This window comes from Lutjanus erythropterus, chromosome 8 (genome assembly GCF_056507025.1).
Source record: "Lutjanus erythropterus isolate fLutEry1 chromosome 8, fLutEry1.hap2, whole genome shotgun sequence".
Taxonomy (NCBI): Eukaryota; Metazoa; Chordata; class Actinopteri; order Lutjaniformes; family Lutjanidae; genus Lutjanus; species Lutjanus erythropterus.
The window spans coordinates 16,107,902-16,132,322 of record NC_139324.1 but is presented as its reverse complement, the minus strand read 5'-3'; the positions used below and the strand labels follow the sequence as shown (position 1 = coordinate 16,132,322).

The window sequence follows — 24,421 nt, the reverse complement described above, 5'->3', positions numbered from 1 at the left end:
GTCCTTTTATCAAATAGTAATAATAAAATGAAATAACAACATTTAAAAAAAAAAGAAAAGAAAAGTAATGTATACAGTAACTTAAGTTAAAGTTTCATCATCATTTTCCTCTGTCATTTGAGATCCTGTTGCACTGCAGCAGGAGTCTCAGAGTCATGAGAAAAGGTTGAGGTCTGCGTGTTTTCAAACAATAAAGTAGACAAATCATTACTTTTTTCTGCAGCTATAGTCAATTCATAAGAAGTAAATAACAGAAGTTTAATCTCATTTAGCCAACAACACAGGTGTTTGTTCATTTTCTAACTGTCCTGGCCTTCCTCTGCTGGGTCACATAACACGACACATTTGACAGGTGCATTACCCAGAGATCTCCTCTCACCTTGTTTTGTACTTCTGTGTCCCCTCAGTGATGTACGTGTTGAGGGAAAAATATGTGTCGCTAACCTTCCAGCTGTGTGCACGGCCCTCAGCCCTTAAACGCTGTCATCCCTGCAACTAACTATAATCCCTCTCGTCACTTACCATAATTAGAGAAGGGCCAAGATGTCGCGTCACTCTGTCCACACCGTAGAGTCTCTGCTGTCATCAGCATCAACAAGCTGAGGTCTCACACATGGGAACTTATATTCTGTTCCATCTGCTGGAAATAAGAGGTATGAATAAGAGGACACATTTTGCATTCAAATGTATGATCTCTTGGAACAAAGGTCAATAACAACAATTCTTTTGAAAGTTCTGCTTTTCTTTGTCTAGCAAAGCTTTGTGCCTGATGCATTGATACCCACTGAAACTACAATGTGGCACTTAGCTATCACTCATATCAACTCACCCAGTGCTTGTAACTGTTACTGTTGTAGCTGCATCAGTGTGGGACTTACAGTATGTCTTTGCCTTCAGGGCCATAACTTCTCCTGAGGGTCTTAAAGTCATGTTCTAATGTATCTGGTTGTGTAATATGTTAAACAAATATTTCATATGTTGGGCCTTTCTAAGACTGATTCTTTTAGAATAAAATTCTTAGATCGATTTTTAAGATATTGTCTTTCTTCTAATAGGATTATATAACATGAAAGAGCAGGGAAGGTTTGACATGACATTTAGACCATAATTAAGGAAGACACCATTTAAAGAAATATAATCAAATGGTTAAATTCTAAATAAATGATTGAAAATGAAATAAATGTTACACTTTGTGATTTGGTAGAATTTGGTAGGTGAGTCGTCAAGTTTCTTGGGGAAATTTGAGCCTTAAGTGACCCTTCTTAAGTAAGTTGAGGAAGCCTTGGTCAACTTTCTCCTTTCCTGTTTCCTGTTCTATGCGACATGCTTGGCTCATATATGTTGAAAAGAAAACCACAATTTCAAGATGGTTAAAAAGCACTGTTGGGTGACCTGTAAATGTAAGACATATTTACATCTTAAGTTAGCTAATGTTAGCAATGCACTAGCTACCTAACTGGCTAATCTCAATCAGTCATTAGCTAGCTAGTTAGCCAGTTTTCTGCTGATGTTAGCTAAGTTAATATGTGAATTCATATTTCGCTTTACAGGAAAAGGACAAAGTTGACAGAGCTACCAAGTTTGCTCAACTGTCACTGGAGCACGGTGTGAAAAGAGGCAGACTTCAGAAAGGTCAGTTCCTATCAGTAACTTTTTTTTTATTTTCAGTGTTGTATATATTATACGTGACCAATGGAGACAACCATTTTTGAAACTGGTCCAGTGTTGACTGAGACTGCTATACCTATCAGCTGCAAAACAGGGTGCAGTGTAATCCCTATATATGTTGACTCAAAGTGTTTACTTTGCCACTGACAGGCTCAGATTGTTATTCTAACTCTCTGACAACATTATGGAAGGGATCCCTACAGAGAGATCCTTTTTGTTGAACCACAAACAGCTGTTACATCACTCTCGCCAAAGCCACCAGACTCCATTTACAGAAACAGTAACGTTATCATCATAAAACACACTTCATTAAAACTCGACAGAAACCAAATAAAACTCACCAGGACTGTCTTAGTTCATCTTTCCGCTGTTCCATCAATCACCAACTCTGGTTTGGTCAAAATAAACCCTTAATTCTCTGAGTTATATGTGGAAAAAAAACAGGAGAGGAGCGAGAGGGAGATTGGACATCAGGGAAACAGCAGGGAGAAATGGCGTGCAGAGCCAGGATATTTTCATCGTCTCATCTCATCAACCACAGTTGGTGGTGGTGGAAAGACCAACCAAGATGGTTTTGGTAAGTTTAATTTTGTTTCTGTGTGCTTTACAATAATAAAATTACTATTTCTATAAATGGAGTCTGGTGACTGGTAAGTGAGATAACAGCTATTTCTGGTTAAACAGAAAGCATCTTAGTCCTGGCTATGATCCTGCCTGTGCTTGGTCATGTCAACATCCAATCAGCTTCACGTGTTTGTAAAATAAATAGAACTCTGTCTAAGTTAAAAAAAACTGAACCTATGATGTTTTGAAAAGCTGACACATAATTTGAAGATTCAACCGGACAACATGTCGTGATGTAACCTCTGAGCTGTCATTTCTTCTTCAGCACACTTTGCAGCGTGTGACCTTAAAACTTCCATCAGGTGCAGCGTGACCCATGTGGTTCGACAGTTGGTGAGGTTGACAGTAACTGGGACCTTCGCCATAACGATGTCTGCCCCGAGATACCTTCTGTCTTACCTCTACCCCCCTGACACATGTACAGGAAGGTAGTCACTGTCCACAAACACATTTTGCCTGTACAGTGTACACGTGACCACAAACTGATGCCGGACTCAAGTATCACAGAAATACATTATACTGACATTATGATATTTGAAAGAAATTATAATTATGTATGTTCCGAGATATTTTGTCTTTCATGTCTGTTGGCATCGCCTCAACGCATTTGCATATGAAAAGCCCTGAAAAACAAAAAACATGACAGAGAGCAACAGCAACAAATGAATATTTGCCGAGTGTTTAGAATGCAGCACATCTCCAAGCAGGTCAGGCTCAGCCAGATGCTCATGAATACAGGTGTAACTTGGAAACCTGCACAGGAAGTTATGTGCGGTGAAGTTTTGGAAAGCTCAAGGTCACTTCCTGTTTACTTGCACTTGGTCACATACTTGCTGTCAAGCCGCTGATTACCTTTCTGACCCTCCTGTTCTAGCTGTGGCATATAAACATGACAGTTACTATGTTTCATTTTATATTCATTTGAATCATCATTTTTTGTTTTTCTGCTCTCATTAAAATTTAGAAGGCTATTGTATGTAGTTAACTTAAAGGAATAATCCAGATTATTTGAAGTGAGGATGTATGAGGCACTTATTTACACCACTTTCCTGCCAGGAAAGTCCTTTTGACAGGAAGCCCTTTGGGAAGCCAAATATTGCTCCTCCCAAACCAAACTCTATAGGCGCAAACAGTAATTTTACCTTGCAGAACACAGGAGCTGCTCGTGTCCCACTGCCTCTTTCTGTTAATTTCTTTGTGTTATTGTGTGACTTTGGTGAATCCAACCTATGCTTTTCAAAACACCAAAGTCACACAATAACACTAACTAAATAACAAAAAAAGCAGTAGAAGACCTACCACTCAAAATTTCTGCAAAGGTAAAATGACTGGAGTTTGGTTGGTTTGGAGAGAGGATTATGTGGTTTATATAACTTTGGTTTCTCATCAGAAAAGGCTGTCTTGAGTGGTGAAAATATTATAAATATAGAATACAATTAAAGTTATAATGATATTTTTAGGTAAAACACCTTTTGCTGCTGTCCCTGTCCATGATCCAAACTAGTGTGTGCCACCTGGCATCTACTGTATAGATTATACACTGACTATTGACAAGTACCTCATACAACCCCCTTCAAATAATCTGAAGTATCCTTTTAAACACTTTATCCTCCTTGGATTGTGTTCCACTAATTAGACAGGGTTGTCACACATTGAGTCAGGAAATAAAATCTTTTATGTCATCTAACTAATCATTTTTCTCTTAAATACTACAAAAGCACAATCTCAGTGCCACTCAAAGTAGCAAAAACATATGAACAAAACCTGAATTGTATGTTCTTCTATGAATAAAACAAAGGACAAGAATTCAAAGAGTCACTGCAGACAAGGTGTACGAAACATGACAATAGGTAGGAAATAGATAGCTTTGTGCATGTGTAGTAATTAGCACTGAACTTTTCCAAAGCCATAATTAGTCTGTGTCCATTCTCACTTGCTGTATCCCTCCCTGTCTTTCTCAGTGTTCAGCAGGAAAAAAAAACCCTCAGTGAAAAGAGGAGAATGGAAACCCGAAATAACACATCTTCTTGTGATCATTAAAATGAGAAAGTGGAGGAACAGCTGCTTACAAGAAAATAAACACATTAACACCAATGCTCCGCAGTGTGCAATCACAGAGGCCCGGAGAGACAGCTGTCCGCCTTTAATTACAATGACATTCATCTTCTCTTTTAGCATTCTCACAACTTTCTAGACTTTTTTGTTTGCATTTAGATTTCGGTGTATTTTTTTTCCTGTGTTGCTACAGCATTACTCAGACATAAACCTGTAATACTTTCATCCATTTTTAACATAATGCATACAGAAAAAGCCTGCTCAGGCTCAGCGTAGGTCAGTTCAGTGAATCATGTATGAATAGAATTGAACAGAATATAATCAAATAGAATAGAATAGAATAGAATAGAATAGAATAGAATAGAATAGAATAGAGTGTTTTATAACAATGATAGTGACGCCTGGAGAGAGACAGTAAAAGCAGTGGGTAGAGATGAGAGAGGTAATGATATGATGCAGCAAAGGCCCCGGGCTAAAACTGAACGCAGGCTGCTAAGGTAAGAACTCAGCCTTGATACATTTCTAGTTTTTAATAAGTATTTAATTAATTCACTTATAAAGACATATGCTTTTTAATTATTGATTTATTTATTCATTTTATTAAATGTATATTTATTCATTTAACAAGTACCATGAAATTCAATAAATAGAGGGGACTCATTTAAAAAAAAAAAAAAAAACATCCCCTCTCCCACACTCTCACATAACATCTATACAAATATAATATAAAATGACAAATAAATAGTAAGTAATCAACCCTTCTTTTTTTAACATAGTGGATATGTCAATGATAAAATAAAACAATATGCACTGATACACTGTGAAAATAAATGATTTGTTCAAGCTTTACAATGTTAGTGTCTGGGCTGCCTTAAGATTGGACTGAATTTGAAAGGACAATTTAATTTTGTAATGACAAAAAACAAATGAACTTTTCTAGCCAAATAAACTCGATAGTAATTTATTTGTACTCGCGTAAACATGTTCAACAGCTTCAGTCATTAAGTTGAACCAACATCTCTCCAGTCACACTGACCGACTGAAGATTATAAACAAATCTGATTTCCTCTTACATTTGACTCATCATTTCAAAAGATTTCAAGTTAGATGAACTCATGTTTGTTTTAAACGTTTCTGACAATAAATAGAAATTTTAAGTTTAATTAACAAATAAAACATATATATTTACATTAAGAGAAAAGAGCCGATTCCACCAAAATCTTAGTATGATTCTTTTGACAGTGCATGCATTGACAGTCTACATCAAATGCTTCATTTGTCCTGTAGGGCTTTAAATTAACTATGCAATTTATGTGTCACACGTCCTGTGAGGTTTACAAAATGTGGAACATTTTGGTTTCACCTAAGATTGCCCAGCTCATTGTATGTGGATTTATTGTCATATTCCCAAACCATATAAATTTCATATTGCACAGTTTTACGAAGGATTCATCTGGTTTGACTGCCATATATACTTAAAAGTTTCAGATAAAAGACCTACGCATTCAGTAAAATGTATTCACTATATGGAATAGTTTGACATTTTGGTAAATAATCTTACTATGGTTCTTGCCAAGATCCCTCTCTCGTAGCTGTCTATTACATTTGAAGCAAACAAACGACCAGTTAGCTTAGCTTAAAGAGGAGACAGGGGAAACAACCTCGCTCTATCCAAAGGTAACTATATTTTGAGATGCATCTCAAAAAACTTCTAAAATGTACACTGTTTACTTTATTTGTTTAATATGTATGAAAATGACCAATTGTGGTTTCATTGCAGTTTTGTGAGAAATATTTTCTTGGCCGTGCTCAGTGATTTCCTGTCAGCAGGCTTACTTGCTGCTGGCTATAGTTTCATATTTAACTGACACGAGTGGTATCGATCTTCACGACTAACTCTCGGCAAGGAAGCAAATATGTCTATTTCCCAAAATGTCAAACTAAATTTGAAAACAAAGTGGAAGACATTTTAAATAAGTTAAATATGTTCCATAATTTGTTACCCATCAGCAAACGCACACAATCACAATCTTTATTATACATCAAAAGATGATCCAATGAGGGCTCTTTCCATCTTATCTCTACAACCTCTTTTTCATGTTTTTGTTTTACTGTAAGGCCGTGAACCCCCTGTGCACTCTACCCTTTTAAAGAGCAGTTTCTCTTTTACATAAAGGTTGGCTGACTAACAGGATTTTTAAGTTTCACAAGTTTCCCTGGGGTCTAGAGTACAGGATTGTGTTTTTGTACAGCATATTGTTCCTAGTGAAAATGCAGCCAAATGATGAACAGAGAGAATGGCAAATGAGGAATAGGCCTGTGTTTTACAGGAATGATGCTTAATTACATACAAAGCTGCCATTTAGAGCCCATTGTCCTGCCTGGATGTTGGCAGGCTTCGGCACAGTGTGTTGACTGCATCTTTCCTTTCTCCTTCTTGATTTGTTTTTCTTCTCACATTTTGAGGGTTACACAGCATAACCATTCTGAACCCTGTATAATTTCCCCCAGTAATCAGTCTGTTCTTTTTTGTGGCAATGCTTAAAACAAACAAATCTCATAGCCTCTACCAGCCAGAAATGTGTTATTCCGATAGAAACACAAAAAGCATGCAATTACTCCCAGAGGACCTGTCCCTCCCCTCCGCTACAGCTGCAGAAAAGAGGGCACTATTCCAAACACGTTGTCGTCCTCCTCCTTTCTCCTCTCTTTCCTTTCTTCTGTGTGTTGGAAAATAACATCATCCACCCCAAACCTTAATGACAAAAGATATAAAGATGTGTAATGTACCCAATAACCTAATAAAGAAAACGGCTTACTGCTTTCTTCCTCTGTGGAAACATGACCTTATGAGACCTAAATAAAAAAACAAAAAGGATCTATCCTATGATTGCAGGTGTCCTTTGAAGAAGAAACACTGAAAGGAGAAATCTTTAATATATTTACTATAATAAATTATAAAATATCCATGATGTGTCATTAGAGATGAAGTAAACATGCTAAATTGATGAACTCGCTTCTCTGAACAATGCTACAGCTGCTGAACTGAATTCAAATTGTGTATTGTATTGTTACTGAGTGTGTACATTCATGATAACAAGCTTAGTTTTACATGTAAAAGACAACTGACAGTTACAAACAGATGATCAACTTACAGCATAGGACTTGTCGCTTGTTATCGTCAAATTATAACGTTGCACTCGTCTTGTGCTCCTGCATCCTGCTTGAGCTTCCTTAAGTATGGGGAGGACCACATATTTAATAACTGGTATACAGTTACCCACAATGACCATAACACAATATGTAACAGGCCATTTTAAATCCACTGTTGACCCACAGTCCCCGCCACCCCAGCCTGTAGGGCCATTTATCCATTTAGAAACTGCTCAGAAAAATGTCTGTGGGTTATCTTGAGTAACCAGGTCATGAGACTGTGACATCACTAGATGAAGATGAGATTAGATGATGAGAAGGCAGACATGCGTGAAGCCATTATCTCCTAATTTTGGCAACTCACACCAAAATCAAACAAATCTAAATAAATAAATAGCATCACAGGTAAGAGGAAAATTGTGCTTGTACGTATTTTGGATTTTGGGGTGAACTGGCCCTTTAAGGAAATAACTGGCAAAAGGCAAAATCATGAAACGTGTCCTGTTTGATAGTACTGCATCAAAAATAGTCTCCAACATAAATTGTCCTTATTACCTTAAACATCAACTACAGCAGGGAAACCAACAGTGAGGCTTCCAGCTGACACAAATAGTTAAACAACAAACAAGATTTTCTTATTTTTATGCTCACAAAAACAAAAGTACTTATAGAGCAGAACACAAACTTATATAGAAGCAGGAATTTATTTTATAACTTTGTGCTGTCTGAGCCTGCTGTTGGTTTATTTTACAAACATGCGCTGTGTGAGCTTTTGTTGATTTATGCAACTTAAGCCTCAGTAAATCTTTTGACGTTTTTCAATTATAGCTGTATCGCAAACAGATGACTGCTCACATTTATTAAGGTCAGCAATGAAAGTGTTCTGTTTTCAGTTTTGTCCTGACATGTTTAGAGAGACTGTTGCCTACGAATACGGGTTTCTTTCTGCTATTAAAAAACATTCAGATGAGGTTTTCCCCAGCAACCATTTAACATCTTTGACTTCACAAGCGCTTTTTTTTTTTTTTACTAAACTCATGAAGACAACAAGAGATTATGTGTGTGTATATGTGAGTCAGAACCATTTTCTGATTTTATTTTATCAGTTTGATGTTTTTGTTTTCTGTCAAATTATTATTAAAGTTTTTTTTTTTTTATCTTGTTTCAAAAGCAGCGCTTCTAAAGGGTGATCATAAAATGGTGAGTCTCACGTTATAGTCTGCGTGGTGTCGTTTCAAACGTGCTATAAACGTGCTGCCTTTGAACGCACCCCTGTCGTGTCTCTCAGCGGTAGATTTGGATTGGACAGACTTCTAGCTGAGGAAAATGGGTGACGACTTGGGTGACGAGTGGTGGACACACGAGGGTAATTCAGATATCTTTCCAAACTCCACTATCTTTGACTTTTTTCGTATTTCTGAGACTCGTTGTCCTGGAGGTTTTGGTGAGCTCATGAACGTCTAACGTTAGCTTGTAGCTAACCCGACAAACATCGGTTGATTATAGCTAACTGTATGCTAACATTAGCTAGCCAGCAATGGTCAATGAGTTGATTTAGCAACATTCTGTTAACGTCACGTTATGTGAATGACAGTTGCCATAGTGACAAGTGTACGACACAACTTTTGTGTCGCTGAGCCGCCTCCGATTTGTCAAGACAAGGAAAGTTAGCATTGATAGCGTGAGATGTTATGAGTCGATGGCATGTAAACACGTGTGTGAGTGTGTAAGAGAATATGACTTAATCACAGAAAGTAGTTATGGTAACATTTATGTTTCCCTAATGTTGTCTGTCATACCCCGTTTCTTCACTTGAATCGCACATTTGCTCTCTTCTTCTTCACATAACTTTCTGCATTCATTCTGCCATCCTCATCTTCATACATCAACAGAGGAAGTTCCCTGCGGCTATTCCCTGTTCAGCTTCATGCACTCTGCATACCAATAGAGGGCAGTCATGTCCTTTAAGGATTATTAAACTGATTGCTTTGGACAGCAAAGTGTTTCTGCGTTGCCGACCAGAATAAGATGAGGAGTGTTTTCAGGAGGTATTAAGATGTAACGTTTATATTTGGCTCATTCAGACATGCAGACCCCCCCCCCCCCCCCCCCCAATCTCCTCTTTCTTTCTGTGTCTCTCAGTATAAAAACCTCAGTATTTGTGTATGTTTATGCAGGGGAAGAAAGTGATGCAGACTCACATGTTGGTAGAAAGAATATGTTTAGCAGTTATTGCAATTTCCTATTATGGGCCCCGACTACACCAATCAGTTGTATAAAAAATTAAAATACAGCTTCTGTAAAGTTTATTCTTATTTTTACTCTAGTATTCTTCAGCCAAAGTGCACAATTAAACCTGTTACTATGGTTTTACTGATAGTAGTAAGTATAGTAAGATGTGGTACCGTGGAGGATGACAAACTCATAACCTGTTGAAAATAAGTGGTGTATGAGCTGTTTACAGGTGAGCAGCAGAAATAAATTGACAGGTTCTGGATTGTTGTTAAAAGGGCTGCACAATGTGGTAAAAAAAAAAAAAAAGTTGTGATTATTTTGACATACTGCACATGGGACAGGATTCATGATTAATGGAAATTATCATTTTGGAACAATTTTCATTTTCACTAAAAAATTGCAAATACTGTGATTTGGATATTGCACTCTGCTATATTGTCTTTCAATAAACGATTCAAGGATTCAAAGGCTTTATTGTCATGAAAAAATAAACAAGTTATCTGTGCAATGAAAATTTTTAGTTCTCTATGCCTCTCTACCTGTTCCCATCAATTTTGTTTAGAAATATGTATATAAATTAAAAGAGAACATGAAACAACAATATTATTGAGGTACACACATTGAAAAACAATATAAAAACAATATTTGCAGTATAAACCAGAAAAAAAAAACAGTATGTGCTGTAAAACAAAGAGAAAAGAACAGCATAGAAGTTTGTGCAAAAGATGACATTATAAAAAACTATATATTCACTATAGAAATAGCAAAGAACAGCTTACAAGAAGAAAAAAAAGTGTTCAGTTGGTTGTGTGGGGCAGTGGGGTCTCTGCATTAATGACAAATGGCCAGTGCAAAGAATGGGCACAGTTGCATTAGTAGATCCTTTGTCTTGTTCAGTGGAGGTGGGAGGGTAAGGGGCAATAGCTTGGAGGTGTTCATCAGCCTCATGGCCTTTTGAGCCTTGAAGTCATGCATTTCAGACTCCTGTAATGTCTGCTTGATGGCAGGAGTGTGAGGAAGTGATACTGTGTGTGAGAAGAGGTTTTGATGGTGTTGTGGGCCCTTCTGAGGACTCTGCTGGAAGGTAGGGCCTTTCCTGTGATGTGATTAATTGTGCAGCCTAATGTTCTTCACTCAAACTACAGAACTGTAGAACTTTTTACTACGGCTTACAGGTTCTTAGTTTTAATGATAGTAAGATGTGGTACTGTTTGTACTGTGGATGACAAAAGCACCCACCAATAACATAATTGAATGGTAGAAGTAAAGATAATGATAACTTGACAGATTAGTGATTGGTGTCTGGCGTTATGCATTTGTAACGTGTCCTTTAATGTCATGGAATCATATTTTTACTACAGTCGTCAGGCTACAGTGATAAACAAGTTGTAGTTACAGGCCTGTTGGGCCTCAGTGTTTTCCCTGTATGCACAGAGGGGGCGGTGTCATGCTTCTGTCCTGTACTGAGAGCCCTGTTGCTTCTTCTATTAATCCTTTGGTTTTGGTAATCCTTGTTGGATTGGCTTCTTCATCCATCCTAAAGGAATCTGATCAGAGAAAAGGGGCATAACTATCTGTTAGGTTTTGTTAACCTGATGTTCACTCCTCTACATTTATTTACTGTGATGCATGTGTTGTCATAGTGTTGAATTTTTGAAAGTGGAACACATGACTGTTACCACCAGCCAGGTATAGATGCTTGAGCCGCACCATTGTGGAGTGAGCCTTGATCATGTGCATTTTATCCAGAATGTTTTGACATCATTATTTGTAAAAGGCAGGAGTTCACTCCCAAGTCAAAAAAACATATTTTTGCTCTGGTCTGTAGCACTATTTATTCATCTAGATTGTTTTGGTGTGAGTTGCTGAGTTTTGGAGATGTCGACCATAGAAACATCTGCCTTCTCAGGATGGATCTAAATGGCACTCAGCTTGTGGTGCTCAAAGTGCCAAAAAACTACTTTTAAAAAAAGTAATGTCTTTCCAGAAATAATGACATTGTTACTGCTGGTTTCATTTTGGTAGTTGTGTTGTCACAAATATCAAAATATGGATACTGAATAGTTGAAATGCTTTCAATATTATTTTTATCACTGTATCAATACTCCCCTACCAGCTGCACTTTCTCAGTCTCTCCTCTCTCTGACAGCGAGTTGACACACTGCTGCAGTGCCTACATAGTCTCGCCCCCTCTCACTTACTCACAGTGCTGTCTTCTTCTTGTCAATTGTCTCATTTGCTATGTCCATTGTAATGTTGAACGTTGAGTCCATTTTTCATTGTGGTATCGAAATTTGAAATTCCAGTATCATGACAACACTAATAAGAACTACTTTCTTTACATCCTAGATTCTCAAACTATGCTTCCACCACTGGTGGGGCTTGAGCTCCCTCAAGCGGTACACTGAAGAAGCTCATAAAATTATAAAAAGAAATTAATTTAAAAAGAAAAAATCTAAAATCTATTTAAAATAAATGTTGTCTTTCCCTGTAATATGTTTATTCCAATATCGGCACACTACATAGTCACACACATGCTCATAGTACATGCAAGCATCATCCATGATCAGTTGCAAACTTAAGTGCAGTTAGCCACTGTCTTACTGTGACGGCAGTGTGGCTGTAGCTGACAACAGTCAACAATTAATAATCTTATTAGTATAAACCTATGTCTTGCGTGAACAGTGTGTAGGCCTATGCTGCTATATTTTAACATCAGTCATAATGGTGGTACTTGGAGAGCCTAATACTTTTTGAGGAGATATGTAGTGTAGCAAGTTTAAGAATCACTGCTCTATGCAATAGAAAGAAAGTAGTTCCCACATGAAACTGCTCACAACAAAGTCTGTGGATTATCTTGAGCAGCCGTGTCATGATTCCGGAAAGAGACATTGCTTTTGAGCTTTTCAAATGTATTTTCTGATGAGCACCACAAGCCAAGTGTCATTTAATTCCATTACATTCAAAAAAAGGCAGACGTCTATGGCCAATATCTTCGAAACTCGGCAACTCGCACCAGAACAAACTAAATGGTTAAATAGCACTACAGGTAAGAGGAAAACAAAATTATTATTGATTTTGCAGCAAACTGTCCCTTTTAAGTTTGACCCTTCTGTTAAAGTCATATTAGAGGATCCATATCAAGCTGCAGCCAGTTGTGCTGGTGATTTTTCACTATGCAGAAGAAATCTGTAAGAAAGTGTATCACTCTGTTTTTCTTGTTTGGCAGCTTTACCCGCGCTGACATGCCATCCTTACTCACATTTATATCACCGGGATGTCTGACAGGAAAGGCTGTGCGGCTGACTGAAAATTGACAAGACAGAAAAGGAGAGCTGAAGCCTAATAGATAGAGCATGGCACTGACTTTGAAGTCTCAAGAATAAAGAGGAGATTCATGAGAGGCAGTATGGCTGTTATGGTGATGTGTCCTGTGGCTAAACAGTCACACTAATGACAAAGATTCTCATGAGGCTTCCGTCATACTACAGTCTGCTCTGCCCCAAACTGTCATCAGATGCCTCATCTGGTTTCCACCTGGAAAACTGGTGATGTCAGCGTGGTTAACGTTTCTCCACATTTGTCATCATATACCTGATATGTCAGCTGTCTCCCAGCCTCTCATACCACAAGAAGCCATATGATGTCCCCAGTGCTGTCGCCTAGTTTCCTATTTAGATGTCCCCACTCATCACAACTTTGGCAGCTAGATAGAATTTATTAAATCTACGTAACAGACAATTAGTGTGTTAGAACATTTATTTATGCCATAGTAACCATATATTTTGTGGTGCTGACTTAGAAAAAAAACCCCAATGCCTGTCTTTAAACCATGAGTGCTGTGGTTAAGGTTTTATGGTTGATACTACTCTCTAATTTATTTAAAGGAACTGGCTGCGCTAAATACAGATAATAATCAAGTCAGTTTATTTATAGGGCACATTTAAATCTTCTACGAGGAGTTTTTAACTGGTCATGAAATACTCGAATACTGATGCCTCTATATGAGACATTTTTATTTAGATAATTTTGTTTTTGGTGTTCTATTTTGTAGTTATTGCGGTTGAAACAGTCCTGCCGTTGTCTCCAGGGGCCTCCAAAAATCAACAGAATATGAAGGTTCCTTGTATGATGATTATAATCAAAAGAAAGGCACAAAAGTAATTAAGATATGAGTACATTTATAATTATTTAACACTGAATTTTTTGCTATTTTTTTTTTTAAGTTACTATTAACTTTATAATATATAATATTTAATTTAATAACAGTTTTATTACTATTACTTTTAAATATGTTTTTTAGGAAAAAAATGTATTCATCACATTGTAACAAGTCCAAAACAAAACCAACATGGACCCACTCTGCACTAATAACGTAAACTCCTGCAACACCTATGCAATGATGATGTTAGTAAGCTGTTTAAAATGTTGCTTGTTCTGACATTTTGTCTTACTTTTTTGACACAATTGACGTGAAGTAGATTTCAACCTGCAGAAACTTTGAAGAGGAAAAGCTGAGGAAACAAGAGCATGGATTTATGTGAAAGTTGTAAAGGGATTTAATCACGCATCGGTTGACAGTTTCAAAAGTGTTAAGACTGATTATTACAGTGTAATGCTTTTAGTAGTCCATCTACCATAAATCCTGAATAACGCCACAAATACTAGGTGTTCCAAGCTGTATTGTGTCAGAAAGACATGAGTGTAGTTATCCAGTGAATATTTGAACGGAGGTTTCACACTTACACACACAGAATTGTGAGGAATTCTGCTGTGGTTGAAATAGCAAGTGACTCAACTTTTGAATCAAATTTGACCGATACATAAACATTTTCTATCCCAGTAACTTAGGTTTTTCTCCCTTTATGTCATTGTGTGAAAAACATTTGGCTAATACATTGGCTACCAATATTTTTGTTTGATGTGTCCAGTTGTGTCCTTGTTTTTTTTTCTTATTTCCATCTGTTTTTGCATTGAAATTAGCAGCCGCCTGTTAGCTATGTTGATGCAACCCCTTCTCAAATATCTTCAAGGTGAATAAATAAAAACAAGACTTTTAATGAACAGAAAAAATATTTATGAAACACAAAATTATAAAAAGCACATCACACATTTGATTAAGATGATGTATATGTAGCTCTCATACAGACACATGTCTTACATTCAATAAAGGGTCATTAAAGTCAGTTAAGTCTTGGGACAGACTAACTATCAAGTAGGCTTTACAATGGTTCCTGTTGGACAAATAGTACAAAGCATTTATTTGATGACTGTTACAAAATACAACCAACTGGGTTCTCAATAGAAGAAGTGTATTGTTTTAGTTGTGTAGTCAAGGACCGTGACGGAGAACATAATACTCTATGTTCAGAATATACATTTTAACCTAATCACAAAGGCCACTTACTGTAATATTTGAGGAATGTGAGGCTGAAGAGGTAGCAGGGGATATAGTAATGCTACTTGTAATCTTGCCAACACCTTTGACATGGCAGCCATTTGCCAGCACTTGAGTCCTTTGTTCATGTCGGAGATAGTATGGCGCAACTGCCTGTGGCATGTTATGGGTCACACCATTCAGAGACTGGACATATGGGCTCCCCAGATGGATATGGATCTTGTTATCCTCTGTGGTGATGATACTGGGACTTGTCTCGGTGCTGTTGGACCTTTGATGTTGCCAGCTGTTCTGTCGCTCTGGAGTCTTGCAGAAGACAGTCTGGTTAGCAACATCCGTTGGTTCTGGAGAGCAGGTCCTGACTGTGACAATCTGAATGGGGGAGTTGTTGTGGTCAGGTGTCACAGAGCGTGACGAATTTGGACTTAACACCCGAGGGATGGGTGTTCCGTTAAGTGGGGAGATGGTGCGATCAGGGCTTGAAGGGGGAGTTTTAGTATTGACTGCAGAAAGGGCTGAGTTCTGGATGATGGTTATTCTCTGCTTAGGTGAGGCTCCACTTGTTGGAATTACAGCTGTGCTGGTGTAGGATGTAGCTGTGTCTCCAGTGGGGCTGCTGATCTCGAGTGTGGCCGTGTTGAGTATATGGTGCGGGGTCACTTTAATGTGCAAGGGCTGCCCTGGTGTGTGTGTTAACATCATCACCTCTCCATTAACTGTTTGGTGCATATCTATGCTGTTGGGTGCATGGCTTATGTTATTATTTGTGCTGTTCAAGCTGTTAAGGTTGTTGACAAGAGAGCTACGTCTATTTATGATTTCTGCATTATGGTTTGGGTCCTCGTCCTCATATTCTTCATCTTGTTTCTCGCTGTAGTCTGGAGACAGGCTACCCTTCTCCTCAGTTTGGACCTCTCTGGTGGTCTGATGAAGATCAGAAAGACACTTCATTCGCCTATATCTCTCAAGCTCACTGCTTAGTTCCTTCATCTCTCTGGCCAGCTCTCTGTTCCTGGCTTCCTGCTGAGTCAGTTTACTCTGCAATGTGGAATGATCTGTCTGAACCCTGCAGATGGACTCCTCAGTTCCCATCAGCTTCTGGAGTTTCTCCTTCAAGCTGTCTACTTCTCTGCCTAACAGTCTGGACTTAACTTGTTCCTTCTGAAGACGGCAGAGCAGAAGGTGTTCTTGGTTGACCTCCTGCTTCTCTGCTTGGTCGTATCTGGAAAGTTCCCTCTTCGCCACCTCTAGCTCCTCTGTTAGAGCCTGGCACCTCCTTTGTTCATCCATGAACCTCTTTTCCAGGGACTCAAAGTCCTCTTCTACCTTCATTAGTTTCCCCTCCAACCTCTCCTTGTCCTGCAGTCTCTTTCGCAGCCTATCTAGCTCCTGGGTCAATTCTTTAACTTTGTTGTCCTCTGTTTGGCAGTGATGGTTAGGGTTATTTGTGTACTTCTCTTCTTTTTCTTTCCTGTTTTCCAAGACCTGTAACCTTTTCTTCATTATGATTATTTTACTCTGCAGCTCTCTGTTCCTCTCCTCCTCTGTTTGTAGTCTGTCTTGGAGCTCATCTTTTTCCTTTGCTATACCCTTAATTCTGTCCTCTAAATCTGCCTTAGACCTCAGTGTCTGCTGCCTCTCCTCTCGCAGTCTTTCAGTCATTGTTGCCAAATTGCTTTGCTCATTTCTTTTGCCCTCCTTCCTGTTGAGTTTTTCCTCAGCCTGTCTGAGCCTCTCAGCCATAGTTTTTCTGTCCTCCACCAAAGCGACAGTCAGCGACCTGAGCTTGGCAAGGTCCTGTCTAATCCCCGCTTCACTCTTTTCCAGTTGGCCCTCAATGGCCTCTAGCTCTCTCACCTTAACTTTCAGAGTGTCAAGCTCACTGGACAGCATCTTGCTAACCTCTCGTTCTCGCTCCAAACTGCCCTTCAGAATGCTGCAATCCTGTTTGCTCTTACCTAAAGCTTCCTCTATCCTGTCTAATTCACTAATTCTACCGTTGAGTTGATCCACTTCAACTCTCAAGCTACGGCAGTGGCTGGTTTCTTTCGCTAGTCTGCGGTCAAGGTCTCGACATTGGTCCCACATGCGTAGCAGCTCCTCGTCCTTTCCTTCCATTTCCACAACCCTCCTCCTCAGTACCTCCACCTCTGACAGCAGGCTTGGGGCTGTCATGGTGCTCTGGCTTTGGTTGAAGATGGAAACTTGGTTATGGTGCTCCACCTCCAGATGGGATTTGAGCTCCTCCTTTGTTGCACTGGGGCAAGCAGCGCCGACCTCCTGCTTGATGTGGTCAGTGATGGTGGTCAGTTCTCTGACACGACGCCTCTGTTCCTCCAGCAGCTCGCTCAGACTCTGTTGCTCCTTTACAACCAGCAGTGCAAAAGTTTTCAGCTTGTTCAGCTCGTTCTTTAGAGTTGATACTTCTTTTTCACTTTTCTTCTCCTTGATCTCCTGGTATTCTCTCTGCTTTTCAAGCAAGAGCTTGAGTCTGTAGAGAAAAACACATGAGGTCAAACAGGATGTTGTGGACTGGTTTTATTGTGTAACTGACTCTTATTTCAGCCTTCAAGGCCACTGTTTCATGTTTATACTTAGCCTCTTGGCCATAACCTTTTAAACAGCAATAATTTCCTAAGTTGTGTATTTCCAGCATAAACATTTATTTTCATTTTCAGAAGAATCTGAATCACAATTTCCTCCTTTCTCAAACTTCTGCAGAAACTAGGAATACTTTTTCTCTTTTGTACATTTATCCGTGTCTAATTTGTGAGTGTGCCTACAGTCTATGAAAAAAAAAAAAAAATCAGATTAATCCATTTAAATTAAGATATAAAAACAGGGTTTTTGCAGGTCCTTCAAAAGTCTAAAATCAGATAATCAGTATTTTAGGCCTTAAAATGTATTTAATGTGTTTTTTTTCATGTCTTAAAATTTGATAAAATTGTGAAGTTAATATTATTTGTTTAAAGTTACATTAACTTCAGTCTTGCAGTCTTGTATTGATCACTCTAACAACATCAAAACCAACACTGACCCAGTAACCACTAATGCAAACTCTGCATACTTGTACTTTCTTGCCAGCATGGATGCAAAATCATCCTTAATTCACATTCATAGTCTTAAAAGTTAACTTGTTGAAATCTGCAGAAACCCTGAAAAATATTTCTGAAGGCCATTTATTTTTGCAAAAGACTTCTAGTAGTAGTTCTAGTTCAACAAATAATATTTAAATTTTCAATCATATATAGGTTAGGTTCTAATCTTATAATCTATAACTCTTAGTAACGACTATAAATCTTACTCCTGCCAGGCAAGCACGCGTCATCCACCCGTCACCCATTAATTGCAGAAAGCGTCTCTCTCTACAGGGACATACACGGGGCCCGGTATATCTTCTATCTTGTAAGTGGGTCCTCGGCTTGCCTTGAGAAAAAAAATTGCAACCCTCTGCCTTAAAACATGTAGACATGTCCCTGTTATTCCATGTTGTTTTGCACTTGTCTCCCAGCAGCATGCGTTCCTGTAAGATGTTTTGCCTATCATGGCAGATGGTCCCTTGGCAGGAAGTGTTTGTTAATTAAGAAGTTCCTCTACCCTTGAGTACCCTCAACACTGCACCCAATCACCCTCCTTCTGTGCACATCGAATGCTACCCGACTTCCAGCTAGGAGAGGCAGGAATTCCCCCTGGTTCCATAAGTAATTACAGACGGGCTACATTTACCAAGTGCTGTCACTCCTCACATTTCCCCAAATGCATACCAGCAGTGTACAAATGCATTTTATACACATTGTACGCAGTCTGTGTCATGTGTTATTGCAAATGAGGCACACTTCCAAGTGATTTCTCACTGGGGCTGTGTGGACTGTTCTAATAGGGTTGTCACAATAAAATTCAAACTTAAATACAATACTAGTAGTAAAAAAAAAAGCAATACTCAATACCTCTTTTGATACCATGGCAAAAAGAGGCAAAAAGTCCAAGGCACACAAAATAGGATTTTTTTTTTTTTAGTCAGCCAGTGAATGCTGCAAGCCAAATTTGAGGACAATAACTGAGCCGAGGTCTTGAATTAGCACTTACATATTTTAATTTTATAGATTCTATTGAATGAATAAAAAACATTGAATTGAAACTATTGAATGTTAGTATTTTATTGTGGTATTGAAAAAGTGTTAAAGTATCCATTCTTTTAACTGCCTCAGCTGCTACTGAAGGTATCCAGAGTACTGACATTATTTTCAAAGTCTGCGTATCATTTTTGTCATCATTACACAAAGTGCTTTTTTCTATATTTCAAGAGTAGTATGTGGAGAGTTGCTATTAATTTGTGGATACGATCGTTAGGGCAGCGAATGTTAAATTTAAAATATGAACCTGCACATTGTAAAAGTTTTTTTTAAGAAAACATTTAAAAATGTAACATTTAGAGCATCCATACCTTTGCTATTAAGCTACGCATCACCTACAACTGTGTGTGGGTGTAGGTATGTGAGTTAAATTAACAAAGATTTAATGTTCCGAATAGAATTGATTAGTAGGCTATACTACCTAACCTCAAGACTGATTTTTATATGTTCTCAACTTTAGTTGTGAGTATTGCCTTGTCAATAATGTCTCTTTAAAAAGTAAAGAATTGCAAAATGATAACTTAAAAATTAAACGCTCTAGGTTTTCAGTGTAAAAGTTTCAGAGTGAGACTTCCTCTCTTTAAATATACAACTTTTAAAGTGCACACCTTTGTTGTTATCGACTTGGCATTGTAAGGCACTTTATCTGTCGAACCCATGCAGAACTGTCTAACTCTCCCCATAATCTCATCTGGCAGTTAAAAAAGCAAGCTTTCAAATGGCACACATTTCTACATGCACTTAATATCTTTCCGCTGTTCACAAGTCTTTTGACTGTTCCTACCTGTGCCGTACTGTTGTTGGCCTCTGTCCTTTTTAAAATCCTCAGAGAATAAATTGTCTCTACTCTTTCACCTCTCCCTTTCCCGGAGATCCCAGTGATGTGGACATTCCATCCGGAAAACCAAACATTATGAGAAGTGCTCTGCACACTGAGTTTCACTCGCAGGCAGTGGCGCCCATTACATCATCAGCAAGTCCTTATATGGGACTGTACAGGCTCTATTGGTGTGTGTGTGTGTGTGTGTGTGTGTGTGTGTGTGTGTGTGTGTGTGTGTGTGTGTGTGTGTGTGTGTGTGTGTGTGTGTTGCTGGAGTTCAGCCCATTCTAGATGAGGTCATTGTGTAGCCATGCCAAAGAGGCTAATGGGAAGGACAGAGTGTGTGTGTGTGTGTGTGTGTGTGTGTGTGTGTGTGTGTGTGTGTCTGTGTGTGTGCGTGTGCATGTGAGTGCAAAGAAAACTAAAGCCTCAAACACAATTCAAACTAGAAAGGCTAACACTCAGTTTGCAGGATTAGCGTGAGCAAACATGTTAACCGTGCTACATAAGTGCTGGTTGGCAGGTTGGCGTGTCCTGGAACTGTAGCTCATCTAGAAGCATGAATATTGTATTATATGTCGTGTGTGTGTTGTGTGCCCATATGTTTTAGAAAGAGACATGTTTTGTGAGTTGTAGCTGCTTTGCCTGGGGCCTGATAACCTGACTGTGAGATGACATCATTCATCGGCCCTCAATTACATCCATATGTTTCTCTTTCACTCTTTCTCCTCCCCATGCTGCTTCTCTATCTTTTTCTTTTTCTCTCTGATTTTGTTTTTTTTTTTTACCTCAGATATGATTTCAGTTTTTACCTTTCTTTTGGCATCATCAATTTCTCCTGTATCCCTTTGTTCTCTTATAGTATTACTCAAGTTAAATGTACATGTTTTATGGAGCAGGGAGGGATGACAGATTATGTTCTCATTATTCTCGCTGCTAATCCCATCTGTTACGACAAGAATGACAACAATCATAATGGGAAAATAAATAATATTTTAGCTTGTTAGATGATGATACTACCAATGCTGCAGGAGAAAATAAACATATAGGTCTAGGGCTGCAACTAATGCAGGGTTCAGTTACTGTCTTTTCACTTGCTTGCTTGGGGAAGTTGGTCAGAAGTCTACTTGCCCAAACACAATTTTACTTTCCCCCTGTATAAATTGTAGTATTTAGTGGTTATCAAATAACAACAAAGACTAAAGTTAATTATCACGTTAAATCTAGAGCCACAGCATCTATAAAATGTCAGAAAATATTTAAAAATGCCCATCTCAGTTTTTCCAAGTCCAAGGTGATGTCTTTTAATGTCTTGTTTTGTTAGTCTGAAAGCCAAAGATATTCAGTTTAATGTGATGATAAACAAAGAAAAGCAAGAAATCTCCATATGTAAGAGGCCGATTGTTACTTACTTTACTACAACAGGCAATTGAGTTGACTTTTGGGCCCTGTAAAAGTTATTTTCATGATTGATTAATCTACCAGTTATTTTCACAATTAATCGTTTATTCTACAAAATATCAAAAAATGGTGAAAAATGCTCATCACAATTTACCAGAGCTCAAAGTAACATCTTGAGATTGCTTCTTTGTCAACAACCAACAGTCCAAACTAGAGATGGATCAATACAACTTTTTCTTTTCTGGTACTGATAATGCAACCTTGAGTATCTGCTTATATAATGCATGTTTTTCCTCATCCTAAATGACTAAGCTGTTAATAGTTTGTTAATAGTTGTATGGATGCACTTTCCTTAGGGTAGCCATCTAAAGAATATTTAATATGTGAAACAAATATACTCTGTTGTGATAGTTTAACATAACAACCTAACATCCCAACCCCCAAAGAGTCTTTAACAAATCCTTACAATTAAGAAAGAAGATTTTCTTGAGAAATGACTGAAACAATAATTGGGTTATCGATATAGTTGATAAATCCATTGTTGTCATAGAGGCAAAACCCATTGTGTTGTTTTTTTTTTCTCTCACCACCAAGCACTTCATCCTAACACTCCCCAGCACCCTGCCAGCACTTTTCTGCCAGAGAAAAACGCTTTATGGACACAGCCCCTTACTTATTTTATGATCACATAAAACTATGACTACAGACATTCAAGGCTTCATTCGAAAACCTCAATAGAAGCTTCAAATGTAAAAAAATAAATAAATAAATAAATAATACATTCAGTACAGCCCTAACAATAAATTATATTTTAGCTTGCTAGATGATAGTACTGGCAGCAGGAGAAAATAAACATATAGGTTTTGTGTCTGACGCATGTTCCCCTCCAAGAGCACTTTGGCACTATGGCTCCCAGTTCAGCTTTCACTGGGGAAATAAACCTCTGGTGGTATTTCTTTCTGTCAAGCAAACCCATCTAGCCCCCAATTAAAAGAGAACTGTTTCCCCCATGTCATTTTGTCATCACACAAGAATTTACAGCCTAAAGAACGCATTTAAAGGGACAGTTCACCCAAAAATTAAAATTCAGTCATTATCTACTCACCTTCATGCCAGTTGAGTCAGGTTTAGTTTTGTAGTGTGCAAAACCCTGCCGCAGTTTCACAGGAAAATTGCACTTACATTGTTTGGGAGATTCTGCAACACTGTTTTCCTATAGACTCCAGAAGGCGTTTTACAAACTAACAAAATAAACCTGACCCTCAGTCAGCATGAGGCTGAGTAGACAATGATTGAATTTTCATTTTTGGGTAACTCCTTTTAAACTTCACTTTTCAGAGCTTTCTCAAGCATTTTCATGCCAAGCATGAACATTCGTGCAGATTGTTCATATCTTTAAAGAAAGTAATGAAAGCTTGCGCAACACTGCAGAACATTAGTGCAGCAGAAAAGACGAGGCCAAACTATTTAGATAAATGGCAGAGACGAGGAACAAGCACACATAGTTTATAAATGTGCAAACATTGTCTCCATGGTTATTGAAAGTTTCTGTCAGCTCCACATTCAGCAGCTCTGTACTAACACAACACATTATGTAAAAGGAGAATAAATTCTTAGCATTTTTAAACATAGTTTGTCATTTTTTGTTACACCCCTTGATCACAAACCACTTTGACACCTTTGTTTTTATTGTAAAGCAATTTATATATCGGTTGATTGAGTCAACAATGTATTCAAAAGTACAGAGTACTACTTTAGGTCTGCAGCATATGTCCCAAATCAACTGTGTTGTCTCAACATGTGAATTCTATATGGCCTTGTTATGTACTGACTGCCAGTTACGTAATTTAATTATGTAATGTATGTGTATTCTGTGCATTGTTGGCGTTCTCTTTAATCCTCTGATTACAACAGTGGCTTCCTGTTTCAAAGTCAGAGATCACTGTGGTTGATAGCATTTTGTCTTGACTTGTTTTTGGTTTGTAATATGCAATAATTTGATGTTGAATGCACTTAAGTTTGTCATTCAGAAAGGTTAGAATGTTTTGTTGTATTTGAGAGGTGTTGATTCTAAAGCTGCAACGATCAGTTTATTAATCAATTGGTTAGTTGTCAACTATTAAATTAATTTACAACTTTTTGATAAATGATAAATCATTTTGAGAAAAATTAAGAAAAATGTATTTTTTTTTTTATTTTGTTTTAATTCTTTTTAAAAATTCTCTGATTTCAGCTTCTTAAATGTGCTTCAGGGAACACTGATTGACAGTTGATGCCATTTTCTGACATTTTCTGGACAAAAGAACTAATTGAGTAATTGAGAAAATCAAGAGTTAATTTGATAGTGAAAGTAATTGTGGTGTTGTTCCCTAGATAATTCAACTTTTGTGGGCTGCCTGGTGTTGTTGAATTTTATTGCATTACCGTTATGGATGTAGTATTTAGGGATAAAATGATGATTGGATTCATGATAAACTCTGATAAAATTCCAGATGTTCAGTAGTGTTTGATTACCATGCTTCGAAAAACTCACGGTAAATACTCTTCATTATCAGCCAATGTCTCTCAGATGCAGGAACACCATGCAGCGTAGGTTTGTTTTTGACCTCACAAACTGTTGATAGGTTTCCAGTGTAAAACTTATCTAAATTATGGGTACTAAAATATTTTCAGCACATTTTAACAATATTAACAGTAATGATAACCATGATAATTTTGGTCATAATAATTGTGACAGGAAACTTTTATACCATTTCACCTCTATGCTGAGCCATTTTTATATTGGATTAAGGAAGGGCCACTTGATGAACTAATAACTTGGTGTAAAATCTGTAGTGTACAGCCTGGACTGAGTAAAGACGTAGAACTTCATCCAGTCAGTATAATATTGCCTGGCTCTCTGGGAGTAAATGATACTACATAAACAATCATTTT

General features: G+C 37.9%; 2 protein-coding genes across 4 annotated transcripts in view; one reads left to right on the top strand and one right to left on the bottom strand.

Moving 5' to 3' along the window:
- Nucleotides 1–10,753: 10,753 nt before the first annotated feature.
- cmss1 (cms1 ribosomal small subunit homolog) overlaps nt 10,754–24,421 on the top strand; it is a 40,971-nt gene continuing 27,303 nt past the window's right edge. The window contains exon 1 of the mRNA XM_084724691.1: nt 10,754–10,819. Within this exon, the coding sequence (XP_084580817.1) occupies nt 10,783–10,819 (37 nt within the window). The 5' untranslated portion in view covers nt 10,754–10,782. The remainder of the gene's footprint in view (nt 10,820–24,421) is intronic.
- Nucleotides 14,790–24,421, bottom strand: part of LOC146322654 (filamin A-interacting protein 1-like) — a 28,192-nt gene continuing 18,560 nt past the window's right edge. For 2 of the 3 annotated variants that reach the window (XM_084724690.1, XM_084724688.1), the window contains one exon: nt 14,790–17,624. In XM_084724690.1, the coding sequence (XP_084580816.1) occupies nt 15,122–17,624 (2,503 nt within the window). In that variant the 3' untranslated portion in view covers nt 14,790–15,121. Of the gene's footprint in view, nt 17,625–20,050; nt 20,206–24,421 lie in introns of those variants that run through there. The other variant, XR_014771303.1, reaches the window with a different exon arrangement.